At 33.0% G+C, this 15,990-nt stretch overlaps 1 protein-coding gene across 3 annotated transcripts in view; it reads right to left on the bottom strand.

Moving 5' to 3' along the window:
- NKAIN2 (sodium/potassium transporting ATPase interacting 2) overlaps positions 1 to 15,990 on the bottom strand; it is a 1,086,277-nt gene that overhangs the window by 506,542 nt on the left and 563,745 nt on the right. For all 3 annotated transcript variants that reach the window (XR_008629758.1, XM_055134851.1, XM_055134850.1), the window contains exon 3: positions 12,601 to 12,681. Coding sequence is in view for 2 of the 3 variants with exons in the window: in XM_055134851.1 (XP_054990826.1) it covers positions 12,601 to 12,681 (81 nt within the window). In the remaining variant the exon portion in view is untranslated. The remainder of the gene's footprint in view (positions 1 to 12,600; positions 12,682 to 15,990) is intronic.

Here is a 15,990-nt window from a genome sequence, read left to right as displayed (position 1 = left end):
TTTAGACACAACGATACCAAACTGATTCTCCTTTTGGGAATCTTGACTATCTAAAAAATATTATCACAAGTCACATGTTAGGGTACTATTTTATAAGTAGAAAATAGACAGAATTAAAGTGGGGAGAAAGAATCAAAGGCACAGACAGCAAGTTGGGGGATCCCAATGACTCTGTTGGAGTGATATTCTAGTAGTTATAGAAGAGACAAGAAATTGTACATGAATAAACACAAATAGTCACGTAAACTAATGTTCTCAAAAACTTGGAACAAATTAAATTCAAAAATAATTTAAAAATTAAACAGAAAGCACATATTTCTAACAAATCTACTTGGTTTTAGTGAAACCCATTGATAAGATAACAAAATTGAAAAAATCTAAATAGCGATGAGTAATATTTATCAGTATTTTAGATGATTTTGACACAAAAATATATTCTAAAAAAACACAAGAAAGCTAACTTACATTCGTTACCTAGAGCAATTTGTTTTTACTCAAATTAACTTATGTTTTTAAAACATTTTCCTAAATCATAAATAAATTCTACCATGGAGAACATTTCAGCTTGAAATAAATTTGTTTCTTCTCTATTAAGGCAGTTGGCATATCAATTAAGATAACCCACCCACACATAAAAAAATCTTTAAAAATCCCTACGGCAGCAATCCCAGTATGAGTGACAGTCTGGCTCTCCTCTGTGTGGGAAGGGCAATCTTTTCAAGTGAGTGGACAGCATCAGGAATAATAAAGGCAGCTGGAATGGACCTTGGAGATCAATAGATGTCACGAGCAGTCTGCCTGTATGTGCTAGCCGCAGTACCATCTTTGTCAGTTGTTCTTGCTTTTTTACACGTTTGGGTGGAATATAACTTGAAATTTAGCCAAAAATATAGTTGAATAATGTTTTCAATTATAAGATTGTCAGAATACAAAATTGGGAAGCCAAATGTCTTCCATGAATAATATTTTGCATGTTCAATTACACTATTTTATCACAAGGGCTTTAGAATTTATTAAGGAATTTATCATTCAATTTATTCAAGTTTCTCCTATTTTGTGAACATTCAATTCTTTGATATGCCTCTTTTTTCAAACGTTATATATCTCTATTTATTATTTCTTTGTTTTTCAGGAAAACACAAAGATTTTTGTTTCACTTGAGCTTGATTGTTTGTTGATGTTTTCCAAACGGGGTCACATCACCTGTTGCACTTAGACTGTTTGCATATTCAGAAATAAAATTCATACAACCCCAAGTAGTCTAAACCTAGAAAATGTTATGGCCCTTAAAATTGCATTTGTAAAGTATTTTGTACATTTTTCTAAAATGAATTTATAAAGCTGTGGCCATTTACATTCTGAATACAATATTAGATTATCATAAAGGAGGCCTATTTTTCTCTGCTCACTATTTCATTAACAGTTAATTTTTCTTTTTGTACAATATATTGCTGCCATCATTTCGAATGGATAATATCATGTTCTTTATTTTCAAAACTGAGTTCCTGCTTTATATATTTGAGGGAAAACCTAGCCAAAACACAGGCAGCAGTATTAATTATTTGACTAGCTGGCAAAATTCCCCCTGCCCTACCCCCATTGAGGAGGACACAGGAAGCAAAGACAAGAAGAATTAAACTCATTATGCTGCTCACTATGATGCCGCATTAACAAAGTATATAAATGCATTAAGAAGTAAGTAGTGGGGGGTCTGGATGCAGAAAAATGCTTAATGGATTAATTTGAGTGCTATAAAAGTGAAGTGCAAAAGCTCTTGTGCATCCGTTGTTCAAACTGCCTGATGAAGGCTGGGTGAAGGGCACAGCTCCCAAGGTCAGAGCTCTTCTTACTTACTGCCTGGCTAGTACAAATTTCTTCAGGAGCAATTGCAGAGTATGCCAAATTGTGTGATATTGGCTCCTCTCTTGGGACTAATTGAGAGCACCAAACTCATTCTCACTTGTGATTCAAATAAAAGACTCCAGGACCTGTCACTAGAGATTTTTCTGTCAGGGTGGATAAAGAACAAAGTGTCCCTGTGGTATCAGTGCTGCTCTTTCCATACAGAACACCAGTTTTTACACTCTGGGAAAGATGGCATTTCTTTAAATACTTCCTAATTACTTTAGTTTTATATATTATACTATCTAGTAGTGTGAAAACCCTGGAGTCCTACAATTATCATTAGGCTCATTCCTCTAGCTGGTTACATGTGCTAATGAAGGGAGGGGGAACTAATTATATTCTATGAATGACTGTTTATTAGTGAATCATCATTATCTTTTTACCCTTTTAAGGTGCTTTTCTGGCTATATCAGGCTATATGCACACTTTGCTTTATTAAATGCTGGAAATAAACTTTAAAGACAAGGAAGAGACTAATATTTTCTGTGCTATATTGTAACTTAAAACAACCTAAATATTTCAAAATTTCTTTATGCAATTTACAACGAGGAAAGAGATTTAAATAGTCCCATTTTCCTTGTGTTGCTTTACATCTACTAACAGTATTTACTGAACATTGCTCCCTGGTTACCGATTGTGTACTAAGCTACTAAACAAAAGGTTCAACCGCATTTTCAATGTAAATTTTAAGTACAGAACACAATAGAATAGGTTTGCTACCATATGGAAGGCATAGAAAATAGAAAATAGTTACTTGTTTGCTCCTTCAGGCCAAATAATTCTGGATGCTAGAGCAGAAAAAATCAATTTATTTCACTATTTTATATCCCTTGAGTTGTATTTTTATATAATTTCCCACAGTTCATCAACACATCAATTGTCACTGAGTACTGAATCTGAAAACAAAAAGATTGACATTCTGCCCTCCAAAGCTAATTTGGCGACTGTCAATCCCAATTAAGCTTCTAAATGAGTTCCAAGGGTCATGTTAGGATGATGGTTTCCAGTGAAGAGGCTGATGTTGCTAAGGTTGTCACAGACTCTGAACACAGGAAGGCCAGGGTAAGCCATGCTGAATTGGATCTAATTCTCAAGTAAATTCTACAACAACGTAAGAATCTGAGACACATTTAGTAGGAGATTTCTATTCTAGACTGGTTATTCCAAGGTTTCAAAGAAAATATACTGCTTAGTTCACCTCCCCCCCACTCATCAGTTCAAAAAATTTTAATTTTAAAATCATTGGCCCTAAATGCAAACATTCTTGTACTTTTACGTGACTTTGTGAACAATAAATCTATAAAAAGCATAGCTGGTTTTAGCATATCATCAAAATTGATATACTAGAATTTCTATAAATAGGCTTTGGAGACAAGACAGATGGCAATGCTTGGATCCATGTTGTTTTTATTTCTAGCCGGATAATATTATGAAAATTTAATCTCAATGTTTTTATATTTTTATACTTAACCTCTGTAAACTTTGCTCAGTAAAGTCAGTTAATTCTTCATTACTTAAAGAAAATTGCTGTGTTATAGTAGGATGTAAAAAATGCTTAAAGTTTCAGCTTCTAAAGAAACTCTCAAAAGTTCAGAAATAAAAGATTTGAAAGCAAAACTTTTGATTTTTGTGAGCAAGTTAAATTTTATTAAAAAAAGAAAAGATTGGGTAAGAAAACCACACAGAGCCTCAATGATGGATTTAAAGAAAACAGGTAAGACCGATAAAAGATCTTAACCTAGGAAAAACAAAGCTGGAGGAATAGGAGCTGTGAAGCCAGGTATAACCTTGAAGTGAACGGCAGATTGTGGAAAATGTGGAAAGCAGCTGAATCAGCATTCTGAGGCTATCAGATAGAACTTTGCAAACAGCACGGAGAGACTCAAAGGAAACTAAGTCAACATCTGGAGACAATTCTGCCTTTAGGCTGGTCGTTCTTACTGATCTCTGGGAAAATCTTTTACTAATATTTTGCAAGCTTGAAATCTGCAAATCATGTAACAGAAGTAATACTCAATAATGCCCCAAGATTTAGGGAATATATATGAGTCCTCATGAGAATAAAGTAAGTTATAAAGTTTTAAATATATTTATATATTTATATACTATATACAGATATATACATATGTTTAAACACACACATACATATATAAAACCACCCCAAATATATATATAGATATTGATATATGCATATGTATATCTATATTATATATATGTTGTTCTCAGATCATACCCATGGCTCTATGCTAAGAGATAACCCCTTAGCTTTTAAATTTAAAATCTTTTTATTATGGTGATTCCTCATATTCACAGAATATGGTTGAGTTTTATCCAAATTGACTAAATATTTTGATTGTAGTTTGTTTGCCAGACCAAGAATTGAACTCAATTTCTCACATGCACAGCAAGTGCTTTGTCACTAAGTCACACTCCTGATCCTCAAAATATTTTAATTTGAATACCTATCTTATCTACAATGAATTAGTTGCTGATGTATCTGAGATTAAGTATATCTCTAATCTTCTTGCTGGCATTCCTGACTACTAGTATTTTTCTTTCTTGTTCTCATCTGGGAAAAAATGGTATTTCTATTTTTCCCTCAGACCTAGCTTTGTTTTATTTTAGTTATTCCTCCAGAAAAAATAATTCTTGAAATATTATCCCATAAAATATCACTTTATAGTTTTCGTTATAATGTTAGAAATTTATAACACTTTTACTCTTTTCTATGCATTGTGCTATTATTGTCACACACTTTTAGTTTTACATAATTTGAAATACCAACTTTATTATTAATCACCTTGAATTAATTACACATTTATCCTTTCTATCATCTTTACTTTTTCTGAAATTTCATTTTCCTATTGAAACTTCATTCTTTTATCTTATGCCTAAAGAATGTGTTAGTATTTATATTTGTGCATGCTTCTTGGTAATAGAGTTCCTTAATATGCTGTACTGAAAAACCTTTATCTATATTTTTCAATGCATAAAAATTCTACACTTCTGCTTTTAGTGGGGATCGAATGATTCCAAAGGCAGGAATGCATGCTTTGATTTGAGAATCCTGGGTTTGATCCCGAACACCACATGGTACTCCCTGCATCTCTGGGGGTGACCCCTGAGCACTGTGCAATGAGAAGTCTCTGAACACCACTTATGGCACTCAGAAATATAAATTAATAATAGAGCACTTTATTTATTAATTTATTTTGTACTTTGGGTCAACACCTGGTCGTATCCAGGGCTTACTCCTGACTCAGTGCTAAGAATCCCTCCTGTAGTGCTCAGGATCAAACTTGTATCATGGGCATGATACTCAAGTACCCAGCTGTTGTTCTAAGTTTCTGGCTCTCTATTGCTTTCTTCATTTATTGTTTCTGTTGGAAGCTTAATTGGTAAGTATTTAAGACTCTTCTTCTGAAGAACATGGGTGCTTTATTTTTGGAGGCTATAAAAACATTCTTTTAGATTATGATTCTCGACAGGTCTCTTACCTATACTTGGATATGGCTTTATTGGTACATAGCTACTTGAAATACAAAAGAATTGCAACTTTAGGCTGATGTTTTTAAGCAGTTTTGAAAAATTATTTCATTATCATTTCAGGTATAGCTCCTGTCTAGTATAATATAATCTCTCTTTTCCTTCTGGAAATACAATTATTTGACACTGAAACATTAGCTAAGACTTACATGTTTTTAACATTATCTTCTGTGATTTTACTATTTCTAATTTGTTTCTAACTTCTTTACGTACTTCAGTTTGTAATGATCCAACCTTCTAATCTTTCAATTATAAATAGTAGAGTAATTCTAAATTTTAAATATTATATTTTTAGTCTGAGACTTTCATTTATCTATATACATATTAACACTCTGAGGGAAAATTTTTAATCTTTCAATATGTTACAGTCATATGATTTTAATATACTATCTTTAAAATCCAATCAGATATTAATAATATCTTCATCATCTGTCTCAATTATGTTTTTTTCTTTACTTCCTGTTCTCTATTTTAACATATGTATGAATTTTAATTGCCCAGTACCATGTGTATAAATAAACTATAAAAGTCATAGGCTATTAATATCTTTTCCTTGAGATGTTTCTCCTTTCATTCAATTATACAGATAAAGTGATCAGCATATTTGAATTAAGTTTGTGCAGAATTAAACCTGAATGTTATCTCTGGTTAAGGGGAGTACACATGTATTTTGTCCCTAGCTCTCTCCACAGATTTTTCAACTCTAACTGATCCTTGAATGTGGAAAAATTAGTAGCACTAGAACTTACCCCATGACCTTGAAAGTCTACCCTATCTGATTCCTTCCATAATTAATATTCTTCTAGTGACAAGAAACATTATTGATAATGTAAATACTTGAATACACATATTTTGCATAGGGTATATGCTAATAATTTAAAAAAGATACTTAGAAATAATCATCAATCCTCACTTGTTTTAAGGGAAAAATACCATTTACTTTGTTGAAATATAGCAATATTATACTGCATCAGTACTGTATTTTGTGTTGTTTCTGTGTTTTTTTTGTGTGTGTGTATGCAGGGATGGGGGGTTCACACCTAGGGCTTACTTCTAGCTCTGAACTTAGTGACAACTTCTGGTGGTATTCAAGGGAACATGTGAAGTGCCTGGAGGTTGGCTGCATACAAGGGAAAAGCTCTACCTGTTGTATTATCGCTCTGACCTTCCTTGTTACTACTTTTGGTGTGCCACACTCAGTGGTGCTCAAGTACTAATCCAAGTTCAGTGCACCAAGACCATTTCTTGGAGGTGCTTGAGCGATCATGTGGTTCTGGGGGTCACCCTCTCCTGCATGCAAATAATGTGTTCCAGAACACTGAGCTCTCTCTCTATGTTGTGTTTATAAGGAGAATCTTCTGTTTTAGTAAATATCATCAATATTATTTTATATGACACAAAACACTATAGAAATTATATGCATTATGAACACTAGATATGAAAAACAAAAATATAAAAAATAAATTTTTCATTTTTATTTACAGGTCTTCATGCATTGTTAATATCTAATGAACAAAAATATTCATGTGCCTTTGCCCATGCACATCAGACCCAAACACATCACTAAGGAGCAATTATAGTTTATTATCTAGAGCCCTTCTCTAGGTTTTAATTTCCATTTTACAGAGGCTGTCAATTATTTTTACATATTTTTTAATTTTTAATTTTTTTGTATTTTAAGCCTTATGTGGAATTTAGTAAATGTCCAACAGAAAACTGATCTTTGTGTACAACACATTCCTCTGACTTTACACTTATTTATAGAAATTCCCCCTGCCCATAGTCCTCTATTCAAGTCTGAATATTTAGCCTCTTAACCCATTTGGAATCATCAAATATCAATATTTTCATAAAAAACTATCTTTGGGGAGTATTATCTCCCTAGAGTACCATTACTTCAGTACCAAATTCTCTACTATTTTTTAGCTTGTGGAAGATTAAACTTTAGCATATGCACAATATAAGTAATGTTATGCACAATATAAATAATGTACATTTTTATTTTCCTATATAAACTTGACATATCTATAGCTTCTGCCTTCATTCCACATATTTTTTTATTTCCTCTTTTTTTCATTGCCAAAAATAAATCTTACCATCTTCTCTACAAAGTTAAAATCTTCAGAGACCAATGATAAGTTCTTTTGGACATGTTAAGTTTAAGGTGATGAGGTAATTGACATGACACTGGCAGAAAGCTGGAGATGTGGCTCTTAGCAAACATTAACAGGTTGCTCATGACCTCAACTATAAAACCAGAAATGAAGATATAAATCAGGTAGATACAGACATGGTGACATGGTTTAACTTATGACAGTGACCAACATTTTCAAGTGAAAGAATATAGAAGTTTTAAGGGTTTAGAATGATGTCCCACACTTTACTTATATTAAAAAGAAATAATGAAGATAAGCATAATGAACTTGAATAAGTTCAATGTACTAAAAATGGAGGAAGTGACATTTTGATTAAATTATCATCAGTTGATTCATTTATAAATTTTAAGAAATTATGTTTAATTATTACAATATTTAGGACATTTTATTTTATATCATAAAATTTCCTTGATTGAGAGTAAGATTTTTTCCAATTAGTTAGAGGTAACTATAATTTTTTAGACTATTTTTTAGACTATATTTTTAGACTATATTTTTTAGACTTTTTTTAGACTATTGTTTAGACTATAAATTTTGCAGTAAGAAAAGCTAAGCAACAGTGAATCAATCAGGACAGACATAGAATGACTGCACTCCTTTGTTGAATATAAAATAACATAATATGAGACTAAACACCCAAGAACAATAGAGATAAAGGCCAGGAAGAATTGTCCATGTTTGAAAGCCTGCCTCATGAGCTGGTGAAGAAGGTAGCTGGGGTGGTGTAGGGATCAAGTCAATGATGGTTGGGGAGATTGCTCAGGATGGGAGATGTGTGATAAAAGTAGGACCAAACATAATGACCTCTCAGTACCCATATTGCAAACCATAATGCCCCAAAATAGAGAGTAAGAAAGAAATTGTCTCCCACAGAGACAGGGGGTAGGATAAGGTGGGTGTTGCAAGAAGAATACAGGAGACATTGTTGGTAGAAAGTGTACACTGGTGGGGGGTAGGTGTCTGATCATTGTATGACTGAAACTCAATCATGAAAGCTTTAAAACTGTATTTCACAGTGATTCAATTAAAAATTAGTTAATCTGTCAAAGATATTGGTGCTTTTTAATATATCATTAGATCTATTAGTCTTAAATTGTCAGAAGTATCACTTATGTATTACTAATTGTGTATATCTGTTTATATATTGAAGAATAGCATTAACTTGAAATGAAATGATTTTGTCTGATTTGTTAATACTATTATTTTTTTTTCATGTTAAATCATAACAACAGATTTTGATTACCTGAATTGATTTCATTGAGTACAAATTTTCAAATATCAGGTAAATTTTTAAATGAATAATTCATTTTTTATAGGTGGAATAAAACTGAGACTATTGCACTAGTACATTATTCCACAAAGCACTTGCTTTTGCTTTTAGGAATTTGTTCCCTGTTGCCTACAGTGCGTGACAGGTTTTATCTTTTTCCTTGTCTCATATTCTAAAGAGTTCAAGTTTATTGTCCAAGCACAAATAGGACACATTTTATATGATTTTTATATACATTTTTAATGGGTATTCATATCTAGTTTTGAGAAGCAATATCAAAAGTACTAATATGTGAATACTTTTAATAGCTTGTCAAAGTTTGTATAAGACATTCCTAAAGCATGCATACTAAAAGGCATAATTAATAGCTTCTTGTCATGTTTACCTAGCTACATTTCTGATAATATATCAAAGGCTGAGATATATGTACCTATATCTCTCAAAGGGTTAAATAGAAATAATTTGCATTGCTTAAAATGTGAAACAATCTTTTGATTATCACCATATGCTTTGAAAGTTTATTGTTTCTTTATTAAAGATAAGTTCATCATTCACAAATGGTCTTCTATATATTATGAAAGTAATAGCTGAGATTTCAAAATAGCCCTATGAAGTGTTAGACTATATTTCAACCTAAAAATACACAGCCCAATATGCTGTATAAATAAGCCTAACTCTAAATAAAGAACTTATTTTAATGTCAATCTCAAACCAAATATAAGGGTCCCCAAACCCAATAATGTTTCCCTTTATATAACCATTCAAAAATTATTTCATGAGTATTATTTTCCAGTTCATTAAGTTAAGAGATAAGTTATCACATTACATGTTTTCCTTTTAAATACTGTATGCTTTAAAGTTAAAGATTCTAGCAAACACAGAATCTCATTTCAAAGTAGTTAACTCAGCAGAGGAAAATTAGACACAGAGTTCTAAAATCTAAGAGGTATCTAAAATTTGCTTTAATAGCTTAAGACTTTATGAAAATTATTTTTGGATAATATTTACTATGAGGAATCACTAATCAAATATGTTTTATGGAGATAAATACATTTTTCACAAATATTAAGCCCACAAAATGACTTCCTGATTCTTTAGTCTTATTGGTCCCTCAATCTCAGGCAAAACTGCCCATTCATGAGGTGAAAGATTTGCGGGAGGGTGGCTTGGTAGGGGTGGGGATAGGTTACAAAATAAATGCCTCATAATCCATAATTTAAGTATTTTCAGCAGTTTCTTCAGTCTATTTTTGTTATCATATATCTGTACATTTTTAATCACCATTGACTCTTTCTGGCACACTATGACTTGAAGAATGTTAGGCAATTGCAGAAACTGAAAAATTTAGTGGTATAAATAGACCTTTCTCAAACACTTGGAGTAGGAAAAGGAATTCAGTACAAACAAGTATAAAATTTGCCTTGCTTTTCTTTAGATTATTTGTTAAAAGGAAATTATTATTAAATTTTCATGTTCTCTGCAGAGCCTAGGTTTGATTTGTAATAGGAAAAGCAAATACTAACTGCTTCATTGCCAAGGTATACTCATTACCTGTCTGTGTACGTCAGAAGAATTATTAGTCATTTGCAACTTTCATGAACTATAATGTTTGAGAATGTCCCCACCACTTACGATTTAAATATTCATATTCAAGGCCATGAGATCAAGCTTTATTTTATGCGTGTAGTGATCACATGGATTGTGGGACACAGTTACAGTACATTTGTGCAGCCAGACTTACTAAAATCTCTCTCATACTAAACTCTTTGATCTGCTAACTCATATAAGTTAAACAAAGTTTCTGAATTCCTCCCTTCTTTGATTCATCCCAAAGAACACTTAGAAACCTGCACAAGCACTTCTGTCTCAGCCCTGGGTATTCTCATCTCTTGAATTCCTGGAACACACAGCGAAGGACTATCGACTTGACTATGGTGCTAGCAAGCCAGCCCCTACCCCAGTCCCCCTTTGCTTCATTATAAAACCACCCAAAAACATTGGCCAGTGCCATCTTAGCACCTTGATAGGCTTGTGAGATCCATCCGGGAGAGCCCATTTCCCAACAAACCCCATTTTGGCCTAATTCTCCTCTTAGAATCCGTTTCTTCCTTTCCACAACACCGTCCTCAGACCTTCCACTTTTTAACATGATTATATGAAACTGAAAATATCATTAATTTATCCTACTATGGGATTTCCTTCAAGAATGTGGATGACAAAATAGCAAAGATGTATAAACCAGGAAGAGAATCCGAGTCCGTGGAAGATGTGTATTACTTTTTGTCACAAAGACAAATTCAATTTTAGTAGAAATCCTCTGTGCATCCTTCCCAGAGTCATCTGAACCATTTATTTATACTGGTCCTGGCATCTTCAGGGAAGCACTGCCTGGTGCCAAAAATGTGGAAGTTGGTGCCCTACAAGAATCACAGCATGCCATTCACTAGGGATGACTTTTCAGTAAGGTTTTAGTCCAAAACTTGATCGTAAAAGAAGTTCCTAACACCTTTATTCTGTCTCAGACAAAAATGTCACTTTCTTATTTTATCCTCCACCATTTTCTATTGAAAAAAAGAAGTTGAGATTATTTATTCTTGATAGACAGTCACACATCACAGTTAAATAATTAATACCCTTTAAATAGCTCAGATTATTTTGTGAATTTCCCATACACTAGCTTGTAAATGTTATATCAGAAGCTTCTCTCCCCTTCCAATGGAATATATTGCTCAGCAAAAGTAATTCCTCATGACTTTTCAAACTCCTTTAGTCTTTTAAAGCGGGTTATTGTCTCTGGGTTTTAAAAATATCAATATTTTCGTACAGTCTTTCTGCTCTAGTAAAGGATAAGAAAAAGAGCACTTAAAATCTGTCTCTTTAAAGTTAACATAAAGAAGTGGTTTGCAACTCCAGCAACGCAAGCAAGATTTGCTGCTACTAAATGGCTTATTTCATTTGACATATTTGGTTTTAATTGTATTCCAACAATAAAAATTCTCGTTTTAGTGGTTTACGGAAAGTATCACTTAAATAGCAAAGGCATTCACATTAGAAAGAAAATAGCAATGGAAACATTCACTCAATCATTACTCATTCACTCACAGAAAGGCAGTATAAAACAACTAAAACTACATGGAAAAATGAATGATTTGACGTTTTTCTACCAGTTTAAATAAAATTCTAAATTGTATTCATTTATGTAACAAATCATATCCCCTCTAGTAAGAATCTTATTCAATTTAAATCCTTAAATTATTTGAACTATTGCAAGGATTTAGTTTCAATAAGAATAATCCTTAGCAAAATAATAGACAAACTAATTTGATTTTATAAATCTTCAAGATTTTGTCTCAAAAAACACACATAAGCTACTTCAGCAATCTCTCATCTGTCAATCTTTTGTTTGTTTTCAGTGATGAACAAACCATGCAAGTAAGTGCTGTACTGTTGAACCACATTGCTGTCTCCTCATTAATCAATTTTTAAAAAATGAAAATGGTGACCTTGTATTAATACCTCACACTACTTACCCTTAAAAAATAAAAATTCATTTTCTGACAACCTTAGCACATATTGGAGGATAAAATTTCAGAGCTACAACTGAGGACGCCTTTCAATTTACCTTCCTATGAGGAGCAGTTAAGTGACAACAGGCTCAATCTTACTTACGAAGAGTCTTGTTAATACATTACTGATGACTCAGGCAAATCAGATGTAAATTACCTTTGAGAGGTCCCCAGCCTCCAAATAGAAGCAGATAACAAACACATTCCATGTAACCCAGAGGACTAGCCAGACAGCATACTGTAAAGAAGCAGAAACAAAACAAAATAAAGCAAAAGCTATAATTAATTTTGCATCATTTAATAAGATTTAAGCAGAATATGTCTTTTAGAAACCCCAATCTTAAAGTAAAGGGGATATAACAGGCATTGCTTCTTCGAACAAACCAAAGAGATTCACCACTCTTTCTGTTATATTATTTCAATGCTATGGACTCATAGCATTATATCTCAAACCTGCTTAAAAATGAAATTTTAGTTCTTAGAAGAATAGTTGTTCACATTTCTATTTTAGGAGGAGTGACTGTGGTTTCTAGACATCTAGATAAAATGGATACTCCATCAGATATATCAAATAGAACCCATCAAAAATAATTCCTATCTCTTTTTTAGTAAAATTAACCCCATGTCTGATAATATATAACCTTTCTCCAATGTAATTAGAATCATCTTCCAATCAACCCTCATGTTCCTCTCTGTCCCATCTAATCAGCCTTCTATTTCCCAAGGCACATTCTTATTTTATCCTCTCACAATCTTCCATTAGAGTGACCATCTAGTTATTATCTTTAATTTTATTCTGTTGCCTATTTAGTGTGTCTTCTTCACTGATGATGGATTTTTATATATATATATATATATATATATATATATAAAGTCACAGTTCTGGTCATTTAGTCCACTAAAATCTATTTAGCATTTAGAAAGTAACATGCTAGAGAAATACTGAGAATACAAAGGGCAATGATAAATTCTCCCTGAATTCAAGTCAAATAAGGGAGACCGATAAAAAAGATAATTAGTGACACACAAAAGAATCTCACAACTGAGCAGTTCGCTGCTTCAGAGATGCGTCCAGACTTTGTACTAGGTTGATTTCACAGGGCTACTCCAGATGGGAGCAGGTACTGTCTCTCTGCCTGCCCCCTAGGAATTCGGGTGATCACCATCTTCCAGAAACCAACTAGAAGCCCAGGTATTCGGGAGCAGTAATGGCAGATACTAGGCCTCATGGAATGGGGGATGGGCTGGCCCTTCTCATCCTTCCGCCCCATGGGAACTTGAGATGATGCCCAGGAACTGTTTTCAGCTAGTACTTAACCTTTTTAAAGGCCAAGATCTAAAGACACACAAAATCTTGGAACCAAGCAGCTCACTGCAGATATCTCTCCAGGCCCTAATAATCTACAATTTTAGAATTCCAGGACATCGTATGCTATTCATAGCAAGCAACACAAAACAAATTGTCTACCATTGCCTTTTTGGCAAGTTTGAATGGAGGCAGGAAAATTCCAAGTAACAGTGAGACTGGTGTTGAAATATTGAAAGTAATCAAGGTAGAGAGAGAGTTTTATGGAAAAATGTCTGCCACACAAGCAAGTGAAGGGTTGGATTTGGGAGCGAGGAGACACTGGTGATATTGGTGGTGGAAAACGTGCACTGGTGAGGAGGTGGGTATCTGATCATCATTTGACCAAAACTTAAACATGAAAGCTTTGTAACTGTATCTCATGGTGATTTAATGAAAAAAAAAAAGAAAGATAATTAGAGAAGAGGAATGAAAGGTTATGTAGTCTGAGCACAAAGAGGATGGAAGAAGTATGTAACCTATTCTGAAAAAGAGCAGCACCTCAAAACTTAGCTGAAGAGATGAAGTTTCTTCCATAAGAAATATAGCAGACCCCCCTAGGAATTTTACCAATGTATATAGGGTTAGGAGGGTAAAAATAGGGGTGATGTAAGCAAGAAAAAATGAAGATATGAGATATTTTATGGGATCCACAATAAACAAAGGAAAGAAAGTAAACTGTACTTACTGAGTGTTGGTAAGATTTATATTTTACTTTTGAAAATACAATGAACATCTAAGTCTGACTTCAAGGTAATATGGCAAATGGTAAAATACTTCCAATGACTTGGTTTAAGTGATTATAAAATGAACATGCCCATGGAAATATTTTATCATATCCTTGGTTCATGAAACATATATATCCTGTCTTATTTATTATGGAGAGCTAAATAACCATATTTAAAATTAAAAAATCAAAAGAGTCAAGTAAGTAAAATATTTGGTAAAAGCCAGTGAAACAAACTGTATCGCGAATATCAAATATTCCTGAGAATTTGTAAGGACACAATTGAATGAGTATTTAAAAAAACAATCGGAGACTGGATAGGCTGCTTGCCTTGCATGCGACTGGCCTGCATTCAATCCACCCTAGAAGGTCCCCCAAAACCTGCAGGATTGATGTCTTACAGCAGAGCCAGGAGTGAGCCCTGAACATAGCATGGTATGGTACATAAAAACAAAAAAAAATGATAGGTTTCCATCTCTCAAATGAAAATATCTTTTAAATTTTTTGAAAGGTGACATGCCTGTATTTTTCACTTATATATGGGATTGTCATTATTTCAGTAGCACTGTAGCACTGTCGTTCCATCGTTCATCAATTTGCTCAAGTGGGTACCAGTAACGTCTCCATTGTGAGATTTGTTACTGTTTTTGGCATATCAAATATGCCATGGGTAGCTTGCCATGTGGGTGGGATACTCTTGGTAGCTTGCTGGGCTCTCTGAGAGGGACAGAGGAATTGAACCCGGTTCAGTCGTGTGCAAGACAAATGCCCTACCTGCTGTATGATCGCTCTGCATAATAAATGTACAATAAAATTTTGGAATTTCCATATTTTTCTTTAATATTTTCATCTGTAGTCTAGACAATTCATTCTTTTGGTGATTTACATTTCTGTGTATTTTTAAATATACAGTTAATTGATCTTGTTCTGTAGAAAAACCATATTTAGTTACCCAATTAGCAATTTCATGAAATTATATTAAAATAAGAGGTCACATACAAAAAAATAGCATACGTAGTTTAATAACTTGAGAATTAACCTATGGCTGCTACTCCTTATATGAGTGTTTCATTCAAGGCACACATGTTTCACTGAAGTTCAGATTCCTCAAATGTAAAACTATCAAAATAATTATCACAACGCACATGGTTTATAGAAGATGGATTGACATTATGTCTGAAGGTCATCAATGTTTAAGATCTTACTACATGTTTTCATTTTATTATGATCATTATGTTATTATCACATCTGGTTTAAATAATACAGCATCAAGTCTCTAATTTTTATGTCCTTGGGATATTGAATATACTTTCACATTAATTTATGCAAAAGGCTTCATTTAATGAACTCATAATCCAGACATATTTGCTTAACGTAACATATTTTACCTTCCTTATGATCTTTTCTTTTTTAATTGATTCATATCAATATTGAGAGATAGATGGCATTTTATAAAACACACTTTTCTTCATTTG

Source organism: Sorex araneus, chromosome 4 (assembly GCF_027595985.1).
Source record: "Sorex araneus isolate mSorAra2 chromosome 4, mSorAra2.pri, whole genome shotgun sequence".
Taxonomy (NCBI): domain Eukaryota; kingdom Metazoa; phylum Chordata; class Mammalia; order Eulipotyphla; family Soricidae; genus Sorex; species Sorex araneus.
Note: the sequence above shows the minus strand (reverse complement) of the source record. Positions and strands in the feature narration are given on the sequence as shown.